This window comes from Micromys minutus, assembly GCF_963924665.1.
Source record: "Micromys minutus genome assembly, chromosome: 4".
Classification (NCBI taxonomy): Eukaryota; Metazoa; Chordata; class Mammalia; order Rodentia; family Muridae; genus Micromys; species Micromys minutus.
In genome coordinates this window covers 32,918,595-32,938,102 of record NC_137973.1, presented here as the reverse complement: position 1 = coordinate 32,938,102, position 19,508 = coordinate 32,918,595, and the positions used below count along the sequence as shown (strand labels likewise).

Below are 19,508 nucleotides of genomic sequence, written 5' to 3'. Positions count from 1 at the left end.
CCTGCAACCTCGCTGCAAACAATCTGTCTGGGCTTCTTGCATCTTTGCAGCACAGGCCATTGCCTGGCCTGACAGGATGGATGTGGATGTTTGGGGTCTCTCAGAAGAGACCTCCCTGCTCCTCCCCTTGCTTCACTTGCAGGGCCTCTGAGAGAGCGCTTATGACTACCCAGGATACTGCTGGATGTAGGGTGGGCGTCTGACCAAGTTACATCTCGGTCTCTTTCCATTACTGGACTGAAGACATCATGCCACAGACTGACTGGCTAAGGCAGTAGAATCCAGCACGGCACTCAGACTGCTGGCTCCTGTCCCCTGAGTCAGCTGACTGGGCGCCACCCAGCCCACACAGTGCTGAGCAGGCTCTCTGTGTGCAGCAAGTTTCCTGATTTGAAAGAAGTTCTACCGATTATATCAAAAGTATCAATGACTCCAGGCAGACTAACTGAGAAGGGGAGGGAGTAAGGGAGCCAACAAGTGAAAAAGAAAGGCAATGAATGAATGAATGAATGAATGAATGAATGAATGAATGAATGAATGATGGGGTGAATGAATTCTGGGGTGAATGAGTAATGGGGTGAGGTGGTAAGCAAAGTGGTGAAAGACCGAATGAGTGAATGACTGAGGAAGAAAGGGAAGGAGGAAGTGATAAAGGGGAGAAGGGGAAGGGAAAGAAGTAAAGATGGAAGGTGTACAGAATGAAGGGAGGGGAAGGGAGTAAAGAGGAGAGCGAGAGAGCAACACGGTGAAGGCAGAAGAGCTCAGAGTGCAAACACACACCCCAGGACAGATGATGTCATGGGTACAGATCATTTGCCTTACGCTTGTAGCAAAAATGCTACTTCAAAGAGTGGCAGCTGTGTTATTAGAATTCAGGCGGGGCTGAGAAATGAATACATGATGAAGTAGGTAAGGAGCTGCTGTAAACTGGGTAATTGCTGAGCCTAGCCCATGGCACTTGCACTACCTCAGATGGCTGTGCTGCCCCTGAACCACACTGACGTGTGGAATGCAAGCATGGTCCATGTCACCATTCTTCAGTGAGGCCCCGAGATAAATCTGGGTATGAGACACTGTTATGTTTAAAAATATATTTTATACACACTATTATAAGAGAGACTGGGTAAGAAAGACAAAGTAGGTAAAATAATATTTCCTTGGAAAAGAAACCTGACACTCCTGGGAAACGATACTAATAGCTGGATTGTCCACAGTGAAGCAGACACTGTGAGCTGTCACCAAAACCATGTCATTTGTAACTGTACAACAGGCTCAGGAGCCCCTGGCAGGCAGTGGAGGCAGGAAAGCTGGGATTGTGACTGGTCCACCTTGCATGAAACTTCACACAGACTCGTGTGAGCCCAACCTATCAGACCAACCTACATGGTGCATCTTTCCAAGGGCACAGGCGTGCGAGGTGGGGGAGTGAAGACCAAGACCATGAGTCATTCTGGGGGGACTCACAGCTGCAGAGCTCGGCCTGAAATGAAAACCTGCTTGAGGGGTGGGCAGCTCACTGCCTCCTCCATGAGACTGTATCTATATACTCCCTTGACACTGCTCATTAGACATGAAATCTACTCATCCAAGGGCACGCCAGCTTAGATGTGATTTTCCGCTAACCAGCTCATTTTTCTCAAAGGCTGTGGGACAAGAGCCTGCCAGATTCCTCTCTCGTAGTTTTTCCCTCCTTCATACAACTCTGTCACCGAGCTCTATGATCGAAGATGCTGAAAACAGTAGCTGGGATTCTTACTGCAATCCGAAATTTCCAAACGAATGTCCACATGTGCTTATGCAGGAGCAAACCAGGCGGAAGCCCAGAGAGAGAGAGAGGGAGGCTCAGCCGCAAGGACGCTTCCCAAGGTCAATGAGCACTGACCCAAAGCCTTTACCAAGCTAACTCCAAACCGGATTCCTTCCTCAGGCCAGGCCCTTTTGTGGCAGTATTGGGGATCGAACCCAGAACCTTGCACATGCTGAGCAAATGCTCTACCACTCAGCTACATCTTCAGCCTTGGATCCTGCCCCCAGTTCCTAAAGTCCAGTGAGATTCCCAGCTGTCTGAGATAAAGACATGAAACCCCATGAAAGTAGCAGAGCAGAGAGAGACCATGAGACATTTGGATGGAATATTTTGGCACTCACAGGAAGACTGGGTCTATGCTCTCCGGTCATTTGGCTTCCCCACTCCCCACAGCAACAAAGCACTTGCCTTTGTGGGAGGAAGGAGGCTTACTTCAGAAGGAAGGTTCAACACAGGCAGATTCGGAAGACAGTGTTGTTCTAAAGGCTGGAGATGGTTTGAGACTTTAAATCTGAATATGAACTGTGGACCTGATGTAACAGGCAAAGAACAGTCGGGGGAAGACATGACTGACAGTAATGATTAATGACCAGCGAATACAGGCGGAAGCAGGAAGAGAGGAAGAACACTAAGCCATGAGCTACCTAGCAAATCAAAGTGTGCCATGGGAAGGGAAACTTGTGTCGGTGCCCAGCCCCATTGGTAAGTCATCTGGGTCAACACAAACCACGCTGTCAACTCCCCAAGTAGACTGCGCAGAGTTCAGAGGAAAGTCTTCGGAGGACAATAATCACCTCATAGCAATTTCCACTTGGAGGTGCTGCAGGCTGCCACCACTCGGGGAGACAGAGAACTGCATGCTGAGCCATGGAAGCTGAAGATGCCCCCCACCCTCAATCTGTGGACATCAAGGTCTACAGGGAAGATCTCATCACATCAGCAGGCACATTAAGAGTCAACACAACTTTTGACAACAATCGCCACTCAAGAAACATAAAGTTTAGTTTGACTGTCCTGACCCTGTTCCCTTCCCCTCCATAATAAATTCAAGACAAGGTCACCTCGGGCACATCCTTCCAGCCCAAAATCACTAAGCACTCGAGTGCCAGAGTTTCTATCTTCAGGTCACAGAGAGCATTTCTGCTTTATTCTACAGACTCTCTCTATGCAGAGGAAAAGCCGGGCTGCTCTACAGACCTGGAGGACTCACGGTGGTTGACCTGGCCATCAGCAGTGTGCGTGTGCCCACCCTGCAGAAGGAAGCACAGCACTGCTCCCTGGGGGGGGGGGGGCTAAGGTATGGAGTAAGGAAGTTCACAGAGCTAATTCCACATGTCTCCTTCAGAACTCCTCAAAAACCTTGTTTCCTGCATCACAACCAGTGCCATTTTCTAGAGAGCTTTCAGAATGATCTTAACATGTAACCTGGATTGAGCCACCTGCTTCTCCAAGCCCTCTGATAGTCTCTGGTGCGACACGACACTAGCACTTGTCATGTTTTCTTCACTAGCTCCTCCACTTCTTTGTCCAAACCTCAAAGTGGTTGCAGTCCTTCACCTTGACACTAGGACACATGGTTCCCTATACCTGGGGACATTCTCACCTTGCCCTGCCCACAGAACTCTTACAGTCTACATCTGGATTGTTATCAACTCAGAAACCTGTTCTGCCTAAACAAAATGAGTTTTCCCAATAAGCAGACCTCCTCACACCCTCTACTAATCCTGTAAGACATTCCCCACAGATTAGATTTTATACATAGTCAGATGATTATTTCTCACTATTGTTTACTTCAGACTATAAGCCTTATAGAAAAACGATGGCAGCCATTACCTCATTGCTGAATCCCCACAGCTCAGCAGAAAGCCCAGCTAATAATATCTTGGAATGTTTGTTATTAAGTGATTTATCTGTCTTCTCTTATTACCATAATCTCAACAGCACCGAGCCTTACTTTTCCAACAGCATCAGAGGATGTCAATCTGTTCATCCCCAGAGTCTCCTTTGGCCCTTATCTATACCACTGGTCAGCCCAGTAACTAACTCCTCACCCAAGTCCCTTGCCCTCTTTGCTAAACAGCATCTCTGTTCTAACCTACTACACTAGATCCAAGAGCAACCCATGTTTGTGTTAACACTTTTCTTCTTAACTGAAGCCTACCCCCTCCCTAAAGAGGAGTTTAAGACTGTGGCGCCCTGCAGTCCTCCTAAGAGCATTGCCAACTGGGTAAGGTGCACGGAGAGAGGTCCAGTCTACCAATTACTGACCTCTAACAGTAAAAACGTATACATTAAATTTCTTCATGCCAGACATCTCTGTAAGCTCTTTACATTTGTTGCCTAACATTATCTTTCCAAGTGTCAAGTTCAATTTACAAAAGTTCTCAACAAAGAATCCAGGGGAAATGGTGTCAAAAACCACTCGAAAACCTAATGTCCCTATCCATTCATTCACTGCCTCAATACCATACACAGACACACACACACAGACACAGACACACAGACACACAGACACACAGACACACACACACACACACACACACACACACACACAGACACACACACACACGGTGTCATGCCTGGACTATTTGTACTAGGATTATCCACAAACAAAGCAGCCCTGGTTTCTACCCTGTAAACTTTTAGGCAAATAGTGGGTATGCCCACACAAACAACGATAATACAGGGTGTCGAGTATTTTAATGGGCACCCATTGCCTCAGGAGAACAGAGAGCCAGAGAACAGGGAAGTGAAAGCCCGAGGGAGGGACGCATGGGCCGAGCAGGCTGTCTACGAGTATATGTGTGGATGGAAGGAAGGAGCGGAGAACATTTCTGGCAGAATGGCATGGTGTGCACACGTCTGAATGAAGAAAGAACACGGTTCACTTGAGGCAGTGAAAAGGAAGGGGTGCAGCTGAATCACAAGGTGAGCACTGCTAGTGGGGAGATTCAGCAAGAGCAGGTTCCATGCAGCACTCTGCAACTCCATCCCAAAACAAGGAGCATTTAAGCAAAGAAATAGCGTATCCGAGTTCTGTCTCAGAAAGCCTGCCCTGCTACAGGAAGAATGGTCTGAACTCCACTTCACCCCACCAGGTCAACAGCAATTTAAAGCACAGAGAAGGCACAGGCCCCTGTGGCCACTATAGCAACAGGAGAATCTGAGGTGCATCTGGGGCAAACTCCGGATGCAACAGCACCAAAGCACAGCCGGGCTCGGCCTCTGTGGAGACCTGAGCCAGAGCTAGCATTCAGGAAGCTGACCCCTCGCACAGAGGCTTCTCCAGAGAGGAAGGTGGTGCCAAGCTTCAATATCCTCACTGGAAGGCCCATGCATTGGCTCCATCCCCATTTCTTTAGGCTCCTCAGTTCTAAGCCAATTCACATAGGAAAGCCCTCACCTCACAGGGAGGTTCAGGGTGAGCGGATCCAAACAGCCCAGATTTTCTCTATTTACAGACAAGCAGTTACTCTGTGCAGAATGAACATGGGACTATTAAAGGTTCTGCAATATAAAGTATGGATGTGTGCCACATACGATCAGATGAAGAGAACACTGTAAAAATATTGCCAGGAACTAGTACACTGAACAACACTGGGTTCTCAGCTCTCAAGACACTGACAAACTCAGGTTCTAAAACAACACAGAACAGAAGGGTCAGTGGAAGGGGCTGAGAAGCAGCAGAGACAGGAAGGATGAAGGTAACTGTGTCACAAGAAAACAAGAATGCACTGCAAATAAAACTCAGGGTCATGCGCTGTGAAGGACAGAAGACAAGAAACTATAATTGGGGTTACAAGAGAAGAGTTTGAGATGTTCTCATAAGATGCAAAGGAAAGGGAAGGCAGGCGGAAAAAGCAAGGGAGAGGAGCTGAGCTCTGTGGGAGGGAAAGATGACCTTTAAGAGCTTACAAAGAGAACAGCGAGAACAGCGATGCTGATCACCAAGGAGGAAGAAACACATGTCTGGTACTCCACCCCACCCAGGACTCATCAGCAGAAGCAAAGGGGACATGCCTGAAATCTCAGCTTAAATTGGTGACCCAAGAGTTCTATATTAGCAAAATGTTTTCATATATGAAGACAACTGAGCCAAAAAAGCTCCCGGCTCCCAATGGCTCCCAGAGTGCACCACTGCATCTCCTGATAAACATCACTCACAGTTACATAACTGACTGAAAACGTGGTCAAAATGAAGAAGGCACACACATGAAATGACTAAAAATGAAGAAGGCACACACATACACACACACACACACACACACACACAGAGAGAGAGAGAGAGAGAGAGAGAGAGAGAGAGAGAGAGAAGATAGTTACAGTATAACTAACTAGCTGCACCAAAGTCACATTCACAGTCCAAGACACTAAAAAGGTGCACTACAATTTCAAAAGTCCTAACTATACTGTAAAGTGAATTTTTAAAACCCAGATTACAAATGAAAAATCTGTGGAGGACAGAAAAGGTGAATCAGAGTCAGGAGACATTCTCATCCCTGTAAGAGCTGCTCTATCAAAAAGATACCCAACAGCAAACACTAACTAGAATTTGGAGAATGAGGGAAAAGTGGAGCTCCTGAACTTTGTTGATAAGAAGACCTATTAGTATGGAAACTACTCACAGTCTAAAAATAGAACTACCAGGAGCTGGAGAGATGGCTCAGCAGTGAAGACCACTGGCTGCTCTTCCAGAGGAACTGGGTTCAAATCCCAGCACCCACATGGTGACTCACAACCACCTGTAACTCTAGTTCCAGGATGCCCAATGCTTTCTTGTAGCCTCCATGGGCACTGCATGCACATGGTACATACACAAACATGAAAGCAAAGCACCCGTGCACATAAAAATTAAAGAAATAGAACTACCATGTGATCCAGCAATCCCATACTGGGAAATGAAACCAGTATATGGAGACATCTGTCTCCATGTTTACTGAAGTACTATTCATAACAGTCAAGAGACAGAGACAACAGAAGTTTCTATCAACTGATAATACATACAAAAACATGGCATGTGCACATCACAGACTATGATTCAGTCATGTAAGGAATACATGTGCTCAGGGCTGGAGAGACAGCAGTTTTTAAGCTCACATGTTGGTCTTCTAGGGCACCTGAGTTCAAGTCCAAACACCCACATCAGGCAGCTCACAACCACCTGTAGCTCCAGCAACACGAGTACGATACACCCCTGAATTCTGTAGGCACCGCCCTCACACGCACATAATCACGCACATACCCACATGCAAGATACATCATACATATAACAGTTTTCTCTAGAAAGAGAGAGAGAAAGAGGGAGGGAGGGAGGGTGGGAGGGAGAGAGGGAGGAAGGGAGAGAGGGAGGGGGAGAGAGGGAGGGGGAAGAGAGAGAGGGAGGGAGGGAGGAAGGAAGGAAGGAAGGAAGGAAGGAAGGAAGGAAGGAAGGAAGGAAATTAAAAAAGAAAATGATCTTATCATTCTTGACTCTCCTGGTTATCACTATATGCAATCTACCACGTGGGCTGAACCTATAAGCCAGGTGGAGCAGACAAGAGTACCACAGAAGCTACGGCAGAGGTGAGCAGGTGAAGCCTTCTCCTCATGGGACGTCCTGTGACGCAGTGGTTTCTTGGACCAAGCTCTCTTCCCTCCCCCTTTCTTAGCTTCCTTCTCTGAATCAACTTCCTCCTCAATGTGAATTCTTCAATGTGAATGTGTGTCACAATTCAGGCTTCAATCTTGTTTTACTCACTGGACACAGTTTGCCTCACAAACCTAATAGATTCTCAGGGAAACTCACTGCCCCCACCACAAAAATAAATAAATAAATAAAGGATCTGAGGCTCTAGGCCTGCCTCTATCTGCCTGTATTCTCTATTCTGGCTTCCTGATAATGTTTTCTGAAAACTTACTTCAAAGTCGATTTCATCTCTACCCAATTTTCCTCTCTCTCTGCCATGAGCCCCCCACACTGTCCTATGACAGTCAAAGCATAGGTTTATAGGTTTGCTTTTCTTAGTCCTCACTACGTATGTTAATTCTAACCCATACCACACCACACCTCTTTCTGAATCTGTCCATTCACGTGTTCTATCTCTTACTGTGATTACATGCATGGTTTCTTCATGTAACAAAGCTTACAAGGTAGGGACTGTCTTTTCTTTGTGCTCTTTATAGACTCTCAGAGAGCCCTGGACTGCCAGCCGATCAGTAGGTGTCTACTCCTGAGCATCCATGCTGTCATTCCACAGTGACTTAAAAACTTGGAATAAGCCGCTGGCCTGTAGCGAGGCTCAAGCTAGATCTGAATGGGAGACATGGGCAGGAGGCCGTCCTGCCTAGCCTGTGCCTTCACAGCAGTTTCCACCCACACGGCCTAGAGCAGCTTTAAAGGAACCTCTAGGTTGTGGATGCTTCAGGTGATCACCCTGATGATCTGTCCAACTGACAGGAAACCAAAGCTGGGGTGGAAGAAGGCAGCATTTCAGAAGGCGGGCTGGTGATCAGGTCTAAGAATTGGTGGACAGTTGAAGTGTGAGGAGTGTTTTCACGTCGACTCTTACACAATATCTTAGCCTATGATATGATTAGTTCCCGCTCCATTCCAATAGTTTTACACACACACACACACACACACACACACACACACACACACACACACGGGGGGAGGCTTCCAAGGCAACATACCAATCGGAGGCTGAACCAAAGTAGAGCCACCTCATTCAGCGTCCAAACATCAGACACAAACTCTGTTCCCAAACCCTGGAGCTCATGGCCCACCTCTGGCACAAGCATTCATAAATTCAAGCCAGATGTGCTTTTTGAAAACAGAGCAAGAGCAATCACAACCCACTCCGAAGGCTCACTGCATTTACTATAAAGGAGAGCTGAGCGAAGACGCGGTCTGTTTTATTTGACTCAGCTCTACCTAACTCTGACTGTTTGCCTCTCTTCGTGTCCCAGAGCACTATTCCAGGCCCAAGCTGAAATTACATTTCTGGATTAATAATGAGAGCAGGAAAATCAATCACATCTGCCCTGGGAATGAACCCAAAACCAAAAGCAGCCACACAGAGGAATTTCTGAGTTGAGCTTAGAGTCAACTCTAATTCTGAAGGAAATGAACCTTTAAGAAGAAAATTCAAATAACCATCTATGTAGACAAAACATTAATCTATACTGCCCTAATAAATTTGGGGCTTTTTAAAGTTCTTCCCTTCCATGGACATTTGCCAGAGCAGGGCTGCCCAGATAAGATGGCAGGGGGCCAAAGGCTGCACAATGAAGGGAACTGTGCGGAGCCGGCACAGCCCTCTCTGCGCTGTCCCGCCGCAGGAACAGCTGCACGTTCACCTTCTCCATCAGGACTCCTACCAAGCAGCCAACCTGCCTCCAGCACACCTGAGCTTAGCTGGCTGGTCCTGGAGCCTTGTAGATCTGGGGAAAACCTCACTAGTGACTCAAGATGAAAAGCTCTGTACTGAGCTACAACAGCCATTCCCTGGGGCGGAAGCTGGCATGCTCACGGTGGAATGCGCAGGGGCAGAGCAGCAGCAGCAGCAGCAGCAGCAGCAGCAGCAGCAGCGCTCTGTACAGCCTCAGGAGCTGCAGTGGCCCCTCTCACATAAAGAGAGAGGCACCGGTGTGATTCGAAAACTCCAAAGAGCCACTTTTTAAAAAATGTGGAATTAGCCCTTGGCATATTTTCTTAAACACAATGTAACTAAAACATTGTAACTGTAACACACGATCTCTAAACATTCCCAAATGGACTATTTCACCTTTTTTATACCAACATCCTCAGAAATCAGGTATTGTGTGGCAATTACAACACAGCTGAATTCAGACACCCTCGGGTACACGACTAGCAGCTACCGTAACAAGCGGCTCCAGAGTGTTCACCTTAACTAAGGCAGCTGAAGAAAGAGAAAGACTACCAGACCTACGGCTGACATTGATTGTCTAGATCCCAAAGAGTAAATAACGTAGGTGGGTTGTATAGGCCACAAACAAAACCCACGAGAAAGAAACTTTCTTTACTGCAAATCAACAGTGGACGGAGGTGCAGATGTCTGTTCACCTGGAAGCCACCGTGAGGGGCTGTGCTTCCTGCTCTCCCTGTTCCTGCCGCCATCACTGAGGACAGGGCAAACTCCCGATTCTCCACGCAGTGCAAACCTACTCCTTTCTTCCATCTAATCGCGCCCATTCTCTCGGGGTGGGCTAGAACCTCATTTCCTCTCCCACTAGTCCAGTGCAACCCTCCTGGCCTATCGGACGCCAGCCAAGCAGCCCATACTTCAACCGCAGCTGGGAGCCTCAGGGGATTAGGTTCCCAGGTACAGGCAGAGAGGCTGCAGACTGACAGTGAACCCTTCACACAGTGTGAACTTCTAACCTCAGAGTCACCCGTAAAGTTCCCAAGAAGGGAAAACAAATCACGAAATCCTAGAATAATGCAATTAGGAATTGAACTTTTGAACACCAAAGGGACTTCAGTGGTCTTTATCCTTAAAAGATAAAAAATAAAAGGCGCCTCACAGAGCCTACTGGACACAGAAAGAGAGATCACAGATTTGAAACTCAGTGAGCCTGGATGAAAATGCGAACCCAATCACGATTTATTTGCTAAGGACAGATAATTTAATTCTCTTTAAGTATGCACTGGGCATCATTCTCTAAGAAGAAGAATGCTCATAGGTTATACCCCAGTAGAAAATATGTAATTAGCACATTAAGATGCTAACACATCTGACTCCTGAGCTGAAGCTCTGCTCATTCCTATTAATTATATAGAGCTCAGGGCTCTAAAGGCAATGAAAACGGGGCTCCTGGGAAACCAAAACTATGTCTGTACTCTCAGCATCTGCAGAAGCCAGCCGTTAAATGCAGCTACCAACATCTGTCATAGAGGCTTGACCCCTGTAACTCTATCGCTCCACCAGAGCAAGTACCTAACAGTGTGCGTAAAGCTGTGGGACACATCACAGTGAAAGGCAGCCAGAGGGGAGCTGAGAAAGGGGAACTCGGCTGGGGCCAGGATGTGCAAACACGATTGCGCAGACAGGACTGCTGGGCGGAATCGCTAGGGTGAGAAGAGCTAACACATACACATGGAGAAGATGAAAAAGACTGAGCAGACACGAGGTTTGGCACCTCCCAGGCCAAGAAGAGCTTGGGTTTCATCTGAGGATGGACACAGCCTTGTCACTGGAAATCAGAGAGCTGGTGTGAGCAAAGGAACAGGCAAACAGAGAGGCTGAAGGCCATCACATGACAGTGATCAGAAGAAACGAACACTGCCTGAGGACTGTCTCCATTACCTCCGCTGCCCTTTCTACGGGTACCAGGAACCTGGAGAATGACACTCCAGAGACAAGACTGCCATTGTAGGAAGGCACTGACTAGACACCCTGAGGTTAAACACCGATCCTCGTAGACCCCTTCCCTAACAGAGCCTTTCCAGAAGCAAGGTTAGAGCAGGCAGCCTGGTGTGGCATGGGGGAATAGTCAGTTATAATGCCCATGGACCATAGAACAAGCAGAGGTTAGCACAGAGCCAAGGTCTGAAAGCATTTATCCCAACCCTGTACACTACATCTTCAGAAAGACAGGGTCCAATATTAGCAGTGACTATTTCCCACATAATTAACATCCTGATAGTTTTTAAGCTGGAAGAGAAAACGGTTTCTGAAAAAAATGTGCCACAGGAACGGCAAAAGCTAGATAGAAGGAACCTGACGGGAGGTGTTAGAAATGACGTCCCGGGAGCGGACATCGTGAAGAAACTGCACAAGTCCAACTCTAGACCTGTGGGAAAGCACTGAAAAGAACGAGGATTAGAAGCTGAATTACCAGCGCTTCAGAAAACAATCACAGCACTAAGTTATAAATCCTCTTGAGAGTTTTCTATCCATGGTCTACAGTACTGAGGCACTCTGAATAATTACATATTTCAGAGAAGGCAAAGCAGGGCAGAGACCCAGAGCCCTGGCTGCTTCCTGCAGGAGAGTTCAGGTTTCTCGTCACATTAACTTACTCCTCCCTCTTCCGCATTAAGCCAGTCAATTTCTCTCAAAACACTGTTAGTTTAGACCATTGGGATAGTGCAGAGAAGAAAGGCTCCTGTTGCACAAGCCTAATGTCCAGAGTTCAATCCCCAGGACCCACATGGTGGAAGGAAAGTATAAAGACACAACCAGGATGTGTCCTCTGACCTCCAGATGATGCTATGGCATATGCACTCCACACACACACACACACACACACACACACAATCTACACAAATATATAGAAATGTGATGGCCAGGGCAGGACAGAGTCTCACTGAGTAGTTCTGGATGTCCTAGAACATGCTCTGTAGACCAGGCTGGCTCAAACTCAAAGATCTAGCTACCTCTGCCTTCTAAGTGCTGTGATTAAAAGTGTGCACCAGCATGCTGGACACACTTAATATTTTAAAGACTCTTCTTTCAGCTCTTCATCTCTCAACCAGTTTCTACTTATGTCTACATCAGCCACAGATAAAAACGTCAACAGGAACAGAATCTATAGCCAAATATCTGCATAAGATCGCTCAGCTTTCAAAAAGTGGACTGCAAACCTAAGAAACACAAGAAACTTCAAAAAGAGTGTGGATTTAAGTACAGCTCACCTATCATGTCACTGATAGGAAAACAATACTTTACGTCACTGTGTAAAAAGGATACAGAAAAGGAAGAAGACGTAGTACAAATGACGTCATGGAGAGTCCCTGCCCACTGCCCTAGCAATGAGGTAGGACAGATGTCTGCCCAAGATACACCATGAGCTATGGTTCTTGAGGTATGCTCAGTCTGTTGTGCATCAAAGTAGGATTTTTTTTCCCCTCTCAGATACCCATTGAGCATGTTCTGTGTGTAGACCACAAGCCGACAGTGCTTGTCCCAGCTCTGAGCTCAGAGCTCCTGCCCAGTGGTACCTGTGAACACTCAGAGTGGGTACAGGAGCCAGGCTCCACTCGCTCTGACAGCTAAGCACCTGTGGCAACATGAACACGACCCCACCTGGAAGGAGCTTCGTTTGCCTCTGCCCTACTCTACCTCACACCTACCTGTCCACTGAGGGGGGCAGCGGCAGTTGTATGTGTTGACACCGTCCACGCAAACCCCTCCGTTCTGACACTTGTGGTGTGGGCAGTCGTCGATATTCCGCTCGCAGGTGCTCCCTTCAAACCCTGGTCAGAGAAGAAGAGGACGGTGAGAATTTCACAGCAGTGCTCTGCTCTCCTAGCAGGACACGGCCACAGGACAGACCTGCCCCGAGATCTCAGCACACAACCCCAGAAGCTGCTGCACGAGAGACACCCCAGTCTCTACTCCTCGACCTTAAGCACAGCTACACCAGGAAAGTGACTCATCACACCTCTTGCGTTTATAGTTACCTCACGTTTGTTTCTGTGAATAAAATCAGAGGAGACAGATGGATACTTGGAACAATCATTAACCATTAACAGCAGGGTACTGGATTTTCCATAGCTCCTATCTAGGTTCCTAGAAAGAACAGCTCAATCAACCGACAGTTAAGTAAGTCTTTGGGGCTGTACATATAACTTGATGGCAGAGTGCTTGTCTGGAGTACACAGGCCCCATTCCCACAAAAAAAAGGACAGAGAGAGAAGAGAAGGAGGAAGCTGGGAATGAGAGGGAGAGAAAAAAACTGGACATTTCTATGAAGGGAAAAGAAGAACACTGGGGTTAAAGGAGGAGCACCAGGGCTAAAGGAGGAGCACTGGAGCTAAAGGAGGAGCACTAGAGCTAAAGGAGGAGCACTGGAGCTAAAGGAGGAGCACTGGAGCTGAAGGAGGAGCACTGGGGCTGAAGGAGGAGCACTGGGGCTAAAGGAGGAGCACTGGGGCTAAAGGAGGAGCACTGGGGCTAAAGGAGGAGCACTGGAGCTAAAGGGGAAGCACTGGGACTAAAAGCATGCAAGTGAGGAGGGACGGCAGGCTGGAGGCATGGAGGAAAGATGGGCCGGGGGAACATGCAGGAGAGGCAGGTTGGGGGCGTGTAGGGGAAGCGAGTTGGGGGCACATACTGGAGGAGATCAACCAAATGAAAAAGAAAAAGGAATCCATCCCTTCACGTGCTGATTTTAAGAAAATAAAATGAAAATATTGTAAGAATTAAATTGTACCTAACTTGAAAAAAGAATATTTTAATAAACAAATAAAGTGGAGGAGAAAACAGAATTGTAACAAGAGTCTTTCACTTTTTTTCCCCTTGGACAACAGGCCAGAGGATTCCAAAACTGTGTGTGTGGGAGGACCCAGCTCGAGGTAGGAAGAGCAGAGCTGAGTCACAGCATCCCCACCTGAAGCTGTTCAATGCACAGCATTACAAACTCTGAGTCAGCGTCAGCCCATTGGTAAGGAGGCTGAACCCACCTGCCCAGCCTGCCTTTCTAGACTGGTAAGTGCCACATTTGGTAATAAAGTCCTTCATGGTAGCACAGGCCTTGGGAGGGTGGCACTGGTAGTAACTGCTGGCATTTCTAACTTTTCCTGCTCCTCTCCATATGAAGGCTGCATTGCTTGTCTTCCACGTGTTTGCAACTCTAGAATACTATGCCTCACCCTCACCTCCTGTGGGGCAGCTCGCTACCATTTTCACTGAGCTTTCTTCCTTCCTTGTATGACCAAACCTCTGAACTAATGGTCCTGTCTGCTCTAAGAACAGTGGCCAGTGAGCACGTAGTTGAAGCACTGCGTGGCCGAACATTTGGATCCCCAAAATATCTCTTACAGCTTCCCTCATTCAAAACACTCACTGTGTAGAGCAGCAAAGTCACACTGAGTAGGACCAGGCTGCCACACAGCATGTATGTCCATCTACAGAACGTGTCTGCAGTAGGCAGACAGTCATAAAGTCCATCAGCAGTCTCCAAGCACTGCAGGGAGTTAGGAAGGATGGGCAGCATGGAACGGCTGGTATGTGGTTCTTCTGCAGCATGAGGCCATTACAAAACTGACTGTGGAGATGACGAACAAATCTGTACGTCAAGTTAGAGCCACAGAACTGTACGTCTGCAAGAGGAAACTGTATGTTGTGTAAATTACCTCTCAATAAACCTGCTAGTCTAGGGGAAGGTTCTTAAGCATATGAGCTCATACTATTTTGCATCAAGGGGATTAGAGCATCCGCTGGAGATATCTCCTTTAAGCCTCTTATTCTGTAAATGCGGAAGCTAAGGGGAACTGGGCTGGGATCACTAGCCCAGAACTGCATGGCTAGTAAGCAGCACCCAGGAGGGAACCAGAGCACTACCCAGTATTAGTCCGTCTGTTTTATGACCCAGAGCTTCTCGACAACAAACTGAAAAGCAGGTCTTAGGTAAAAAGTCCCCAGATCTGAGCAAACTCGAGCCACATGCATTCTTCCCCCAAGTAAGTCAAGACTGACCCACCCTTTTAAAAGAGAGATGCAGAGACAGATATTAAAGTAACTAAAGATCTAGAATGCTTTCTGAAAAGAGCTCAAGCAAATTCTTGAAAGAAACTGTTCATCCAAAAGTGGGGGTGGGACAGTAAGTTACAGCCATGTCTGTAGGAGGAGAAACGCAGATCAGATGAAGGAGTACGTAGGTGTGTCAGTCACAGAAGTCCATCTGAAAGCCAACTCCAGTCCTTAAAAGGCCAAAAGGAGAAAATTAAACTCAGAAGGGCCATTTTAAGACTGTGCCTTTAGGAAACTGAGGGCCACGCTGCTGAGCATTCACAGCGAGGGACACATCCTCCCACAAAGAGAGCAGTTCGCTCAGGAGAGCTGGTGCCTTCCTGTCTTCAGGCCCTTTCAGGGAGGGTGCAGAGCAGTTGGGAGAAGGGAAGCAGTGAGCTGACACTCGGGCCAGACTGAGAGACCTCAGGAATAACAGAAAGGTGGGGATGTGGAGCTGGACAAAAGCTGGGAAGAAATCTCACAAAGGTAAAGCTGTGGGAGTGTGTGTGTGTCTGTGTGTGTTTGTCTGTATGTCTGTGTGTCTGTGTGTGTATGTCTGTGTGTGTCTATGTATGTGTATATGTGTGTCTGTGTATGTGTGTGTGTGTGTGTCTGTATGTGTGTGTGTCTGTGTGGGTGTGTCTGTGTGTGTGTATCTGTGTGGATGAGTGTGTGTCTGAGTATATGTGTGTGTGCCTGTGTGTGTTTGTGTGTGTGTCAGTGTGGGTGCATCAGAACGTGCAAGAGAAGAGCACATGTTCCTGAGTGTAAGAATGGCAGAAGGAAGCACTGCTGGTTGTATTTCTGTGCAACAACAGAGCACACAGAAGACACACACGTGTGAGCCCTTTACTTTGTGAGGAGATGACATCTACTCGCCTGCACGGCATCTGGGCCCTTGCACCTTTACAAGAACAAGCTTCCTCTGACAGCAGTGGACACACCAGATGGCATTCTGAGAAGTCACAGTATAGAGAGAAAGGAAAAAAAGAGCCAGGACCTTCTAGGACCATCCGTTCTAACTGTGAACATTTCTCTCAGTGTTGAACAAACTGAATCACTTTTGTAGTATGAGTTCCTCCCTCGTGGGTCCTGCAACACTACAGTCAACACAGCACCTACAGTGCTCTCTGCAGGAAGAAGCTACACCTTAACCACTATATCACAATCGCTAACTATGTGCTACTCTCCGACTTTCAGAACTGAAACCACTCAAAGTCACTTTTAGGCAGTGTCAATAGTGTCCCTGGACAACAGTAGCCAGACCTGAAATGCAGGGATCCAGACAGTAAATGAGATCGGCTACACCCGCCACGCTGACATGATTCTACACTCAGTCAGGCGGTCAGGTGTGTGGGGCCTGTCTGTATGGGTCCTGTTTTCAGGTGTTTGGGTCAGTGATCAATAAACAAAACCAAGTACCCTGACCTTGAGCTGAGCTTGAAAACAACAGGCAATAAACAACAGGTATGAAGAGGGAAATGACAGAGTACAAATTATACAGTAGGACTCGAAGTGTCACAGAAGAAGAAAACAAAAACGTAGGCCAGGGCCAGTAATTAAGGGGCTGGAGGGGACGGCTGTAATTTTAAATGCAGCGGTCAGAGTACGATTAGAAATGCAAAGGCCTGAGCTGTGGCAGCTGTAGCAATGCAAGAGATTCGGGAGACCTTGACAAACTGCTTTGTGCCCCACTGCGACAACTAAAATGTCAATTCTATTAAACTGGGGTGCCAATCACATAGATCCTTGTTTTAGCAGCATCTCAATCCCTTGTACAGAGCAGGGGCAAGGAAGGGGACGTGAGAAGGGAACTAGAGTCAGAAAGAACTGTGGAAGAGAAAAATCCATTCCCCAGGGAAACCTGAGCGAGCACTGCCCAGACCTCGCCTGGGATGGAGGAGAGCATGAGGTCTTCACACCCTGGAAGTGCCTGTTTGCTCACAGTGCTGGGCACCACCCACTCCTTCTATACAGAAGGTAGTTATCTGTCTCAGATCTCGTGATCCCAAAAGGCAAGCGCTACTCTGGAGAGCTACGCCCTCTGCTCTGTGAGCCATATACCTGGGCTAATGCAAAACAAACACTATTGCTTATTATGGAAGTGTCTTCTTCTCCTCATAAAGTAAACTACTTTTAATTTTAATCCAAACTGCTCAAAACGTTTAATGAGTTGCCAAACACTCCAAAGCAGCCTCAGAAGCAGATGAGCAATGTGACAGCCACCAGACACACCGGGAGCTGCTGACTTTGGAAGTGACTTGCCTGGGTTCCAGGAGCCTGCTTCTATAGGTAGTATCAGCTGTGAAACTCAGTAAGTGACTTACCATGCCAGACTCTAGATACTTCCCAAGAAAACTCAAAAAATACCTATCTGCAACGTATTAGAGATGCGTGCACACACATGCATGAGTGTGCTCAAGAACACACACACACAAAGCATGCATGTGTACACACACACACACACCAAGCACAGCAGGAGATGCAGCCAAACCTCCTTCCCCCACCCCAGCCCGGGCAGTCCACTGGCTGTGGAATTCCTGGTTATTTCCTTTCTCAAGGAGAAGCTGCTGTTATCATTTGATGAGCCTTTCCTGGACTCTCAGAATTCCCTAAGGTTCTTTATAGGCCTCAAGGATAACAATGCAGAACAATGCGGGTGAATAATCACTCTCCCAGCTAAAGACTTCCTTTATTGACCGCTCTAACTTCCTGTCAATATCTTGCTGCCAAACCAGCCTCCTGTTCCAGGCAACTATTATAAGCAATTTTCTTGAAACTAAAAATGGCACCCGGTCCCCAGCCATAAATCACACTAGCTTCAATTATGAGCCACTTGGGCCATTACATTAGATTATTTGAATGTTTGCAATATTAAAATATTTACAAAGGAAGTTGTTTATATTTCTATTTCTGTTTTTAGGTCCTAAAATGCAAACAAATCCAAGTGCAAAGAAAGATATCTCAGTCTTTCCTTCCACATGATAATATAGGTGATAGCAATTCCTACTAAACATTTATTTAGCATCTAGAATGATTGTGTTATCTACTCTTGGTTGAAAGGAAAACTAAGCAGTATGATTAAACGCACTTCCTCATGTCGTGGCTCTGTGGCTGCTTGACCTAGAGTTCTGACATGCTGCTTGCTGTAGCAAGGGCACTGGGTAAGTCAGTGAAGTTTAACCAAATTAAACCCACAAACTGGGTCTAGAGCAGTGGTTCTCAACCTGTGGGTTGTGACCCCTTTGTGATCACATATCAGGTACCCCGCACCTTAGATATTTATATTATGACTCATAACAGTAGCAAACTTACAGTTATGGAGTAGCAACAAATAATTCTGTGGCTGGGGGTCAGCACAACGTGAGGAACTGTGTAAAAGGGTGGCAGCATTAGGAAGGTTGCAAACCACTGCTCTAAAGAGAAGGCTCATAGTTAAGAGCACTTGCTGAGGATCCACGTTCAGCTCCCAGCACCCAAATGGTGGCTCACAACTACCTGTAACTCCAGTTTTGGGGACTACAATGCCCTCTTCTGACCTCCTTGGCCACTAGACACACATGTGGTGTACAGACATACATGTAGTCAAAACACTCTTAAACATAAAATAAATAAACCAAGAAACGTTTCAACTAAACTGCCATTTGGTTTTTACTAAGGATTGACCTATGACCTTTAATCTTCTAAAGATAAAGCACACAAGCCCATTACATGTGCACCATACTCTCAACGCTGGAATCTAGGAGTCCCACTCCAAGACGGGCTGCACAACCTCTTTTTGAGGCAATCCTGCTTATTTAGCACATTACACACACACCCCACACGCAGTCTTCTCTTTTGTTTTTGTGCTAAGGGTATTTGTATAAAAACAGAATCTTTGTTGCTTAGTAATTCATCTGCTCCAGCTGCTTGTGCTCTGCTCCCAATCAAAATTCTTGGTTTTCAGCATCCTCGTTACTTTTATATGGAGTGAAGTGAGCTGGCCAGGCTTGCCCCTTTCTCCCTCTAAGGAACACCAGGCTCTGGGCCTCCAAACACAACTCCTCTGTGCTTCAGAGTTGGGTTGTGTGTGTTCCTAGGGCCCTGAGCAGCCAAGAGATTGGCAAAGTATTGTGTCTGGATCAGTTTCTCCACAATATCAATTGGAGCTGGTCAGAAAACACCTTGGTTAACAGAATAGCTTCTTTCAAATGTCTCCAGATTGAAGGTGGGAAGGGCCATCCCCATGGTAAGGTGAGAGA

At 47.0% G+C, this 19,508-nt stretch overlaps 1 protein-coding gene across 1 annotated transcript in view; it reads right to left on the bottom strand.

Moving 5' to 3' along the window:
- Positions 1-19,508, bottom strand: part of NOTCH2 (notch receptor 2) — a 124,895-nt gene that overhangs the window by 47,196 nt on the left and 58,191 nt on the right. Inside the window, exon 5 of the mRNA XM_080915930.1 lies at positions 12,885-13,007. Coding sequence (XP_080772056.1) covers positions 12,885-13,007 — 123 coding nt within the window. The remainder of the gene's footprint in view (positions 1-12,884; positions 13,008-19,508) is intronic.